Raw genomic sequence first — 11,852 nt, forward strand, 5'->3', positions numbered from 1 at the left:
TTTTTTTTTTTTTTTTTTTTTGGTACCGGGGATTGAACTCAGGCCCTTGCATTTGCAAGGCAGGCACCGGAACCAATGAGCTAAATCCCCAGCCCTAATGTGTTTTAGTTCTAAAAGTAAATTGAGTGAATATTCACTATCAGTTTTTTCATTATGGTATGTTCACTCATGAGCCCTTTGTTTTATCAAGTTTTGATTATTTGATGGATTGATTGATTTAGCAAGGCTGGGATTGAACCCAGGGCCTTGTGCATGATAGGCAAGCACTCTGCCACGCAGATACGTGGCTGGCTTGAACTTGCAGTCCTCCTGACTCAGCCTCCTGAGGGTGGGTTGGATGCTGGCCTGGCTGGGAGTTTTCCATTTGATGCCCTTTCCTGTTTCCTTTCAGAAGTTTTGCTTTCTCCTGAGTCCTCACCTGCAGTTGACTTTTGCACCTTGTGTGGAGGAGTCCACGTGGATGCATTGGCCCCCCTGTTGCTTAGGGGACCCTTTTCGGGGCCCCCGAGTGCCAACCCTATCCTGTGTCCGATTTCCGCTGCGTCTTGGGAGCAGTGCTGCGTGTCCTTTGCCTTGTCCCTCATTGCAATGTTGGGCTTGTGCCTTCATTACGGCCCCTCTGGTGGTGTTATGTGAATTTTGTAACAGATGGAACCAGTTTCCCGGAAGCCTGCAGGGATTTGGTTCGGGATTGCACAGTATCTGAGGATAATTTGGGGGTGGTCTGTAGGTGTTGGCGATGTTCTGGATGCCGTGCCTTGCCGATGGCGGTGCTGTCTGTGCGATCCGGGCCTGATGTCCCAGTCTTCAGGTCCCCCTGCCTCCTGGGTGTTCCCTTCCTGGCAGGGGGAGACCCCGCGGGTGGGCTGTGCTCATGTGGTTGCTGCTTTGGGCCGGGCAGAGCAGCCCCAAGAGGAAAGCGCTCGGCTGTTTCCGGCTCTGTTCCCCACCCGTGTCCGAGCGCGTGCTGTGAGGACGTGGAGTCAGAGCGCACAGAAGTGGAGGCCGCCTGTGACTGGGCCGCTGGGATTCTGCTTCTGACACGGCCTCTGCGTCAGCTGCTGAGGCGTGAGTTGCTGTGAGCACCGCGATCTCACACGCATTGGCGGCAGTGCAGTGCCTCGCGGTGTGCCGGTGCCGTCTCCTGTGCCGAGTGGCTGCCAGCTGTGGTGGAGGGGAGGAAAAGGGCGCCTTTTAGGTTAATCGTGTGGAATTGGACCCCATGGCAGCAGTGTTGGTCACCTGGGGCTAACTTGGTAAAATTTCATGTACTTTGTCCTCTTTTTCTTCCTTTATTGGGAATATCTTGGGCATTTACCTTTTTTTTTTTAAACTTGGTATTTAGCTTTAGAAGACAGACATTCCTCATTTAACAGCCCACCTGTTTAGCAACTGTTAGGACTTAAGGCGCACCGCTCGGGCTTATGGCCTCTGCTTGGACTGAATGGCCCCTCTCTCTTTTGTACAGTTCTGTTCATGGAGCCTCATTGTCTTTTCTTTTGTTTTTCTTTTTTTTTTTGAGACAGGGCCTTGCTGTGTAGCCTAGGCTGGCTGTGAATTCACTATGTGGCCCAGCCTGGCCTCAAACTCATGGTGATCCTCCTGCCTCGGCCTCCCGAGTGCTGGGATTACAGGTGTGCGCCACCACGCCCAGCTCAGTGGCTTTTTTGTACAGTACGCCTTGCTTACTGTGGTTGTTGCTAACTACTGTACATAGTACCGCACTGTAGTTTTATGTTCTGTGTTGAACTGCTCAGGGTCATCAGGGTGGCGCCTGCTGCGGCTGTCTGTTCTGAGCAGAGTAACACACATCCTCTATGTAGCTACTTGTCCAGCGACCAGTTCCATGAGTGACGTGTTTGCGGGCGGGCAGCTCTGTCCTTAGACGAGGCCCCCGGTAGCTTTGCTGGGAGGATGAGGTGAGCGTCTGCTGCCCACGCTGGGGTCCAGGGCAGCCTGGCGCTCACAGAGCTATGGGGTGAGCACTTGTGGGGCGGGTGAGGTTTGGGGCTCTGCCTGTGCCGTCCTCACCGCCCACCTGGTCCGTTGCAGGCCTGTCGGGCGCGGGGAAGACCACGGTGAGCATGGCCCTGGAGGAGCACCTGGTCTGCCACGGCATCCCGTGCTACACGCTGGACGGTGACAACATCCGCCAGGGCCTGAACAAGAACCTGGGCTTCAGCCCCGAGGACCGGGAGGAGAACGTGCGGCGCATCGCCGAGGTGGCCAAGCTGTTCGCCGACGCAGGCTTGGTCTGCATCACCAGCTTCATCTCACCCTACACGCAGGTACACGGCTCTGGGGCTGGAGAGGCTGGGGCCTCAGGCCGGGAGGGAGCCGGTTCCCAGCCAGATGACCCAGGCGTGTCCGAGAGCCCAGCTCCGGTGAAACCTGCTCGACAACTCGGCGTACAGCAGAGCTGAACCCAAGCCAGGGCCCAGGTACTTTTAGTTCAGTAAAGCCGTACATCGTGAGTACTTAACAGCCATGAGGTACCGAGGGAAATCCGTGCTTCTCTTTTAAAGTTTTGTGTTTTGAGACGGGGTCTCACTGTGTAGCCAGGCTGGCCTCAAACTCACAGCGAGCCTCCTGCCTCAGCCTCCCGAGAGCTGGGGTTACAGGTGTGCACCATGCCCCTCCTGCAGGGTCCTGTTCAAGCTTCTTAATGTGCCTCCTTCCATGACACCGATGCCCACAGTTCTTTGGTCTCAGCTCTCTCCAGTCTTCTGGTTTCTTAGCGGCAACACTGTGTCAGGTTTCTGTGTTTCTCTGTGAAGCTCATGCGGCTTCTTACCAGGATTTTGTTTCTCCCCATCCTGGACCAGCTCTTCCTCCTCCCGCCTCTGCGCCCAGGTAGGTTGACTTCCGTGCACGCTCCTTTTCCTGTGTCCTTGTGGGGCACCCTCGTTGGTGTCCCCGCTCCTGTCCCTTGGGACGCGGTGTCACAGAAGCCCCGTTCCTGGGCGCTCCTCGGGGTATCGGTGGCGGTAACACGTTTACAGTAGCAGCCTCTCACTAACAGTCACCGGGAACACGAGTGAGCGCTGTAGAGTGCTTTCCTGCGGTCAGCTCATCTTGGAGAGAGGAAGGCAGGCGGGAGGAGACCGGTGTCCACTGCCCAAGGTCACATGCTGTACTGGCAGGGTGAGGGTCTGCACCCCACCTGTCCCGGCCTGCGCTCTGTACCCCTCCCTGCCTCCTCCACCCCCGCTCCCGGCGTGCTGGGCCTCAGCTTAGTCTTCGTGACCTGGATGCAGCCTGGGCCTCACGATGCAATAGGGGATCGGTGTCCTTAGCATCCGGAGCAGTAACTTCTGCTCTGATCTTTCCTCCCTCGTGCAAGCTTGGGGCTTGACTTCTCTTCTTTTTCTAGAAGCTGCAGCTCAGGGTGAGGTTAATTTGAGTCTGCTGGGTGTTTCTGATACGAGTATTCACCACTATTAGTTCCCCTCCTAGGGAGGACTGGTTTCATTGCACCCCATAAGTTCCCGTATGTTGTTTTTTTTATTATCGTTTACTTGTAGAAACTAATTTCTTCTTTAATTTCCTCTGTGACCCGTGAGTTGTTCAGGAGGGTGTTATTTAATTTCCATGTGTTTATGAAGTTCTTGTGGTTTCTTTTGCTGTTGATCTCCAATTTTTTTGCACTGAGGTCTGATAATACACGGGATAATTTCAATTCCTTTGCATTTTCTTAAGCATGTTCTATGAGCAAGTATGTGTAATATTTTGAAGACCTTCTTATGTACAGCTGAGGAGAATGTGTGTTCTGATGTGGGATAGGACACTCTGTAGACATCTTCTAAGTCCATTTGTTCACAAGTGTGGTTCAGTTCTGATTTTTTTTGTCTAGTTGATCTATTTATTTATGATGGAGTATTGAAATCTTCCAATACATTCTATCAATGCTTATTTAATTTTTCATGTCCACTAGTGTTTGTTTTGTATAATTGGGTGTATTGGTATTTGGTGCATATATATTTATAGTTGTCATCTCTTCCTCTTGAATTGTTCCCTTTGCAAGGATATAGTGATCTTCTTTGTCTCTTCTGATCAGTCTTGGCTAGAAGTCTACTTTGTCTTCAAATAGAATAGCTACCCCTGCTTTTCTCTGGTGTCCTGTCCCATGAAGTACTGTTTTCCATCCTCTGACTTTCAGTCTGTGAATTACTTTTTGAACTAAACGTGTTTCTTGCATGCAGCACATTGTTGGATTTTGCTTCTTGACCCATTCTGCCAGTCTGTTTCTTTTGCTTGGTGAATTGAGACCGTTAACATTGATGGTTATAACTGGTAAGTATTGACCTATCCCTGTCGTGTTATTTCCCTGTAGTTTCATTCTTTTGGGGTTCGTGGAGTGTGGTTCTTGTTACCTCTTTCTAGAATGTCCTTCAGAACATTTTGACTGGCTTTATGTACATGAGTTTCCTCAGGTATTTTTCTTGGAAGTATCTTATTTCTCCATCCATTTTGAAACATAGCTTTGTGGGATGAGGGATACATCAATCTGGGCTGGAGGTTGTTTCTTTTTAAAGCTTGAAATACTTTTCTCTGGGCTTTTCTTGACATGAGGGTTTGTGCTGAGAAGTCTGCTGTGACTCTGATGGGCTTTCCTTTGTAGGTGATTTGTTTCTTTCCTCTGACAGCTTTAATATTCTGTTCTTGTGTTGGATTTCTGGACTCTTGCCTGTTTTGTGTCTGGAGTAGATATTTTTTGATCATGGGGCTTGGTGTTCTGAGCGATGTGTTGTCCCTTAGGAAGCCTGGCTATCAAAGGATAAGCAAGTTAGGATATTGGTTAAGGGCAGGCACTGTGGCTTGGACACAGCTGGGCTGAAATCTCAGCTTCGCCACTGGGATCCGCTCACTGACCTTCCCAAGCTCTGGTGTCTGTCACCTGAGTGACAGAGTGGGATCCTCTGAGGATTAGATGGCACATCATGCACGCAGATCTTACACATGTGGCATGTAAAAGGTATTCAGTCATGTCAGAAGTCACACTAGTACAGTTCCAGGATTGAGGGCTGGGGATTTAGCTCAGTGGTGCCGCTGCCTGCCTCACAAGCGCAAGGTCCCGAGTTCTAGCCCCAGTACAAAAAAAGGGGCTTCATTGTGACAATTCTAGGATTGAAACATATTTGTTTTTTTTTTTTTTAATGAAATGAGCAAAAAGCAATGGCGAAATTTGAGAAAGTAAAAGTGAAGAATGTGAGAGGAACTGGCTCTACAGAGCGAGCTTGGATTGAGTAAATAGAAAAAGAGGGGGAGCAAAGATAAAAGTACGCGCTGCCTGGGAACAGCATGGGCTGCTGGAAGGCTATGCTAGAAAAATTTGAGCTGCACTTTTGATCTGCAGCATCAGAGTGAATGTTCATTGGCCTTGGCTTCATTGACTAGGGCATAGCTACTTTTATTTTCCTGCAAAGGGAATCAGTGTATTGGTTTACAGTGTATGGGATGAAATACCCCTGGGCATGAGAGTTAGAGACCCCGTAGGCACTGGGAAGGGGTGCACAGTTCTCACGGAAACGGTAACAGTGATGTCCTTGCACTGCTGTAACTCCAGGAAGATGAAGGCAGGGGCCTGTTTGAGAGCGGCCAACTGGGAGCTGGGTATCCCAGGGTAGCCGGAGCTGTTCTGCCTTCCTACCTCTCTAGCGTGAGCACATCTTTGTGGCCCTCATGTGAGAGCAGTACCAGCCAGGTCTGGGCTGTTTAGAGCCTGGCAAAGCCCATGATAATATTGGTGTTAAACCAGGCAACATGGGCTCTGTGTGTTTTTCTGTCCAGTCACAATCCTATTTGTTTGTTCATGGGTAGTTTTTGAGTGCTTTTCTTTTTCAGTCTTTTGTTTATTATATATGTCTTATTTTTTGGTACCAGGGATCAAACTCAGGTCCTTGCACTTGCGAGGCAGGTGCTGGAACCACTGAGCTAAATCCCTGACCCTTAGTCTTTTTTTTTTTTGTTTTGTTTTCTTGAGACAGGGTCTCACTATGTAGTTGAGACTGACCCGGAACTCACTGTGTAGCCCAGGCTGGTCTCGAACTCACATCAATCCTTCTGCTTCAGCCTCCTCAGTGCTGGGATTACAGGTGTGTGTCACCACGCCCGGCTTGTTTTTCAGTCTTGCTGGTTCCGGTCTTCATGCTGTGTGTGGCTCCTGTTTCCCGAGGCAGGGATGAGGACATGAGTGTGGCAGGCGTGTGGAAGACGCATGCGTGAGCTGCTGCACACCTGTGCCATGGTGGGTGAGGCGGGCAGGATGCGGGGTGCAGCAGGGAGAGGGCTGCAGGCTGGCAGAGTCTGGGCCACCTGGATTGGCGCCGCAGTGTGTGGAGGACTGGGGGGCTCTGCGCGGCTCTGTACCCCGAAGGAGTGACGGCTTGAGGCTGACGGGGCGCTGCCGTGGTGCATGTGTCCCCGACATCCCCTGGCAGCCGGCACGGGAGGCTCTGGAGTGGTTCGGTTTGGCAGTGGTGCTAGCTCTGTCATGGAGCGGAGCAGGGTGTGCATTCGGGGGGCGGTGTGGGAATAGGAGAGATGGCGCTGATGGGGGCTCCTGAGCATGCGGCTCGGCCTGCAGGGAAGGCCTCTGGAGGAGGAGCACCGCCCCGAGGCAGGGAGGACAGGGTGAGGGCCATGGGTCTGCAGGGACAGAGCGGGCGTGTGGGTTTCCTGTCGTCACAGCTGTGCGTATTCATACATGCACGTGATGCTTTCTGAGTTTCTCTGTCAACCCTGGCACTGGGCATCTTGGTTCCTAAAATAAGCCTGGTACTCTAGGTACGAATTGTTAGGAGAGCAGTGAGTTCGAGTCCAGGACCTCAGTCTCACGAGTCAGGGTCTGCAGAGAGCTTTGCACCTCTCATTGTGGGTCTGAGAGAGCAGCGTGGACCAGCTGGGCACCGATGAAAGGCTGTCTAGACAGACAGCCAAGGAAGGGAAGGGAGTAGACTGCATTGGTGTCGTGTGGAGAAGTAAAATCTGCAAGAGTGCCTGGGAACGGAGGAGCGAGAGCAACTCCCCGGATGTGGGAGTGGTGTCGCCACTTTGACTAGGCCAGTGTACCTGGCAGGAAGTGCAGGGTTGGAGCAAAGGGAGTGAATTCCGTTGCGGACACTAGCTCGAGACACCTGCGGGCCATGCAGGTGTGTTTAGGGAGAGGCTGAGAGTGTTTTAATTCAGGAAGGGCCAGGCTCCAGCTTAGGCGTTGGTGGAGATGCCATAGCTTATATTGTGAGGGCAGCTGGTACGTGTGCTGTGGGATGGTACAGGGGGCAGTGGGCAGGGGGAGGCAGTGGGGACAAAAGAGGAGCCAGGGGAGGGATGGTCGGGGGTCACATTATAGTGTGACAGTGCAGGAGTCTCTATGCTGGAAAGTGCGTGCGGCCAAGGGAATCTTTCTGTATGATTTGCATCTTAGGAATTGTCCTCATAGCTGGCACACAGTACCTGATACCCACGTTAAAGGAGGGAAGGTTTATGCTGGCTCACAGTCTGTAGAGGTTTCAGTCCATGGTCCGCTGGCTGCAAGGCAGGGTGGCACTGCAGAGGGGCATCGCAGAGGAGAAACAGTGCATGGCAGGGCAGGCAGGAAGCAGCGATCAAGGGACGAGGAGGTAAATGCCCCGCAGGCCACATCCTCAGTGACCTGTGACCTATGACCCACCTCCTTCACCGGGCTTCGTCTCCTGAATTACCACATCAGCTATAAACTCATCAGTGCACCGATCTACTGTGAGTGTCAGCCCCCTGAACTCCCCAAAGCCCCACTACGAGTGCACAAGGCCGTGGGGGACACCTAGATATAGACGTTATAACTTGTTAGTTTGTTTGTTTTTAATGGATGAGAGAGCCTGGTCCTTGTTGTGGCCGGGGGAAGAAGCTGTTGGGGAGGGTGAGGCTGAGGATCCAGGTGGAGCAGGGAAGATGGGCTGGCAGGGCCCTGGGGGAGGCAGGTGCAGTGGTGGAGAGTGGCTGGGGTGAGGTAAATTTGCTGACGGAGGGCTGGTGGAGCACTTCCTGGCTGGGCTTTTCTTTTTAAATAGTAAATGTGGCCACCGGTGGAGAGTGGCCAGTAGGTGGTGTCAGTCCGAGGGACAGGGAAGGGGGCAGACGCTTGTGGGGACAGGAGAGAGGATGGTGGGCGCTGCAGGAACCAACTCTGAGCTGCTGGCCCTGCACTGCGGTGTCCTCACTGCGTGTCGGGCTGCGCTCAAGGATAGCAAGATGGGCTGCACCCTCCTGGCGTCGAGTGAGGGCAGAAAGTGGGAAGGGTTGGCTCGGAAAGGACGTGGTGTCCCGGAGTGTGGTGTGAGGAGAGTGCAGAAGAGTGATGGAGCCGGGAGTTGGGAGCTGTTCAGGAAAGTGGAGCTGTGGCGAGAGGAGCTGCGGGTCCTGCTCTGTGAAGTTACTTTTGTGCCAGTGGAGGTGGAGCGGGTATTGGAGGCTGGAGCAGCTGCAGCCCCGCTGGACTTGGACTCACCATTCCATAGGGTTAGGGGGAAGTTTGTGCCATCCGTGGGCCCCCTGTAACTCTGCAGGGTCCCGGGTTTGGATATCGGTGCGCCTTGTAAAGTTACTCCGAAGAAAGACTGCTAGCTGACGGTGTCTTGGACTTATTTCTTTTGGCCTTTGGTTTATATTTTTAAGATATAAATGGGGGCCAGGAATTTACCTCAGTGGTACTGCTGCCGCCTGTCTTGCAAGTGCAAGGTCCTGAGTTCAATCCCCTGTACCAAAAAAAAAAAAAAGAAAGATACAGGTGAAATCGCGCAGGTGAAAAGCACTTCCTGTGCGCGGTCAGTTTCCACCGTTTATGCGTGTGTCTTCTGTCTCTTTTCAAGGACCGTAACAATGCCCGGCAGATCCACGAGGGCGCCAGTTTGCCCTTTTTCGAAGTGTTTGTCGACGCGCCTCTGCACGTGTGTGAACAAAGGGACGTCAAAGGGCTCTACAAGAAGGCACGAGCCGGGGAGATCAAAGGCAAGTGACGCTGTCTTCCCAGGCTCTCCGCTGCCTTTGCTGCCAGTCTATGTGACCGAGGCTCTTCTCCGGTGGCTCTGCCGGCCCGGGCTTCTCTCCTCCTGAGGCCTGGTGTTCGGAGCCCGCTGGTCCCGAGACAGAGCTGGGCTGCGAGGGCTGTGACGACTGCCTGGCCCTCGGGCGGGGGTGTGGGATCACAGCTGTCACCGCTTCCCTCTGAGAACGGGCCGCCCAGAGCTACCCTGAAACATGCCTGAATTGGGAGCATCCGGAAGGCGGGAAACATCCCGCTGGGGCTGGCAGCACTTGGAAGGGTCCCGGCCTCTTCTGGGTAGGGCTGCGGAGGGGAACTTCGGCCTGTCCTGCTGCTGCCTTCGATGGCGTCACACTGGTGATGAGTAGCCCTGCTGCACAGACTCGCCTTTTGGAGAAGCAGCTTCTCCAGGCTCCCTCCTGCTGAGCACACAGCCTGCACTTTTCCTGGGCCAAGGCAGTGATGGAACAGGCAGAGCCGGGCCTGGCGGAGCCAGTTCCCCTCCACCAGGAAGAGAGGTGCTGCACACACGCAAAGCGAGTGTTCTCTGCTCCCCTCCTGAGCTCCTTCTCGGTCCCCGTGGGGCTCGCCTCGGATCAGTGCTTGTCAGCAAGCACCTAACCCCCCATGTCGGAAGCAGTGGCGTCCCTGGTTCTTCGTCCCGACACCAGCCCTGTTGCCTTAGTGTTCATAGAAGCCAGCAGCAGCAAGAGTCTTCAGGGGCCAGAGGTTCCCTCAGGTCGCTTTTCTTTTCTTTTCTTTTTTTTTTTTTTTTTTTTGGTACTGGGGATTGAACTCGGGTCCTTAAGCTTGCAAGGCAGGTGGTGGAACCTCTGAGCTAAGTCCCCGGCCCCTGTCGCTTTTCTTTGCCTTCGCAGCAGGGCTCGTGGCCGGGTCCCTTTGCTGTTTGCTTTCTTCCCAACGGAGAAGCTGAAAGGGCGGCAAACTGCCTGTTGCTCTGGGCTTTTTTGCCTTTGGGCCCTGGGGTTCATGGCACTGGGGCAGATTCTGCCCCTTGCTGACCCGGCTCGTTGGGAGAGCCCGATGCCCTCAGGGCTCTGGGTGAGGGCCGAGCCTGGCGTCCCTTTTGCCCATGAAGCTGGCACTTTCTTGACTGGGAAAGAACAGGATGGGGCAGGGTCATCACCACAGCCTCCCCCCTCCCTCCCTGTGACACAGAAGGACCCCGTAGGTCAGCCGTGGCCGCTTTGGCCGGCTGCACTGGAGCGGGGAGCCTGCTCCGAGCACTGGGTGGGCTGCTGGGAGCGGGGACAGCAGAGCTTGTCTTTAAGATTGAGCACAGTGCGGCCGGGAGCGTGCAGGTGCAAGCTGGTGGGTGACCAGGAGGGCAGGGATGTGTCTGGGGCCTGGGCGCGGTGGAGGGGAGCAGGGCAAACCCAGAGTGTCCTCATGTTGTGAGCAGTGTGTGTCCGGGACCGGGCTGTGTGGTGTCGGTTTCTTTTTCCTTTCCCCAGCATGGCTACATTTGGTGTAGACTTTGACAGGTGGTTGCTTACTTTAATCTGCGAGCGTGTGTGTGTGTGTGTGTGTGTGTGTGTGTGTGGTGTGTGCAGACATGTGTATACTCACGCACACTGGTTCATTTCAGCTTTGTCGTGGCGCTGGTGTTCCTGACGACAGAGTTGTTTAGTGTTTTGAAAACTCCTGTCGAGAGGGTCCCTCGGTCAGCTTCAGAGCCGCCATGATGACTGTCATGGGACAGACGACCCTGGGGACCCCCGCCTTCACAGAGCTGGGTGATAGTCGTGGACAGTGATGCCTGCCCGACTGTCCCCGTCCCCCCACGGCTGTGTGTCACGGCGAGATCGGTGTTTCCCCAGCCGGTCTGCACTGTCCTCATCCAGGGCAGGGTCCCAGATCTGAGCCGGGCTTCTGTGGGGCTTCTCTGGCTTTTCTGCTGGTTGGGGTCTCTGGGGCCCTGGGCCAGGCCATTCTGCAGAGAGGGCACTGTGAGCATGGCCCTGCCGTCCTGGGCTGTGCATGTGTTTGAGATTGGAGCACAACTGCCAACCTCCAGGCCAAAAGCGTTTTTATTGAGCTGTTTTAACTTGTGACCCACCACTGACTGTTTGGGAATGCTGGTAACGCAGACATTTTCTCTTGTAGTCAGGACTTCAGGTGATGCTTAGAAATAGGAAACAGGAAAAAAGAATGGGCTGGGGGCTGGAGAATGAGCGTGTTAAAAGGGTGTCTTTCAGCAGGAGTCCACACCAAGCAAGGGAAGGGAAGGACAAAGGTGGGCAGAGGCGGGCGGGGACTCGGCTGCACGCCCTGTCCTCGGGCCCGTTGGGGATCAGGACGCTGCGGCCCCGGGAAGCCACCGTGTGTGCTCGGGGGAAGCGTGTCCTCCCGCCCCAGCACGTGCCACACCGGAGGACATGGGGAGGTCAGCGCCCCGGGATCGCTGCAGAAAGCTGTTCTGATCCCGCCCCCGCGGTCTGTCTGCCTTCTGAAGGGTTCACCGGGATCGATTCCGAGTACGAGAAGCCGGAAGCCCCCGAGCTGGTGCTGAAGACGGATTCCTGTGACGTGAACGACTGTGTCCAGCAGGTGGTGGAGCTGCTGCAGGAGCGGGTGAGAGGAGGCGCCAGGAGCAGTGGGCGGCTGAGGCCCCTGAAGCCTGCCTGGGTGTTGAGATCGCATGCGCGCGCGTCTGTGTGTGTGTGTGTGTGTGTGTGTGTGTGTGATGGGTGTCCACATACCCCAGACAGTGTGTGTGTGTGTGTGTGTGTGTGTCTGAGATGGGTGTCCACATACCCCAGGTAGTGTGTGTGTGTGTGTGCGTGTGCGTGTGTGTGTGTGTGAGATG

The 11,852-nt window shown here is 54.3% G+C and overlaps 1 protein-coding gene across 3 annotated transcripts in view; it reads left to right on the top strand.

The window, feature by feature from the left end:
• Papss1 (3'-phosphoadenosine 5'-phosphosulfate synthase 1) overlaps positions 1 to 11,852 on the top strand; it is a 47,916-nt gene that overhangs the window by 5,765 nt on the left and 30,299 nt on the right. For all 3 annotated transcript variants that reach the window (XM_033756010.1, XM_010641542.3, XM_033756012.1), the window contains 3 exons: positions 2,053 to 2,288; positions 8,850 to 8,988; positions 11,499 to 11,617. In XM_033756010.1, coding sequence (XP_033611901.1) covers positions 2,053 to 2,288; positions 8,850 to 8,988; positions 11,499 to 11,617 — 494 coding nt within the window. The remainder of the gene's footprint in view (positions 1 to 2,052; positions 2,289 to 8,849; positions 8,989 to 11,498; positions 11,618 to 11,852) is intronic.

Source organism: Fukomys damarensis, unplaced genomic scaffold, assembly GCF_012274545.1.
Source record: "Fukomys damarensis isolate Sample0158 unplaced genomic scaffold, DMR_v1.0_HiC HiC_scaffold_25, whole genome shotgun sequence".
NCBI lineage: Eukaryota > Metazoa > Chordata > Mammalia > Rodentia > Bathyergidae > Fukomys > Fukomys damarensis.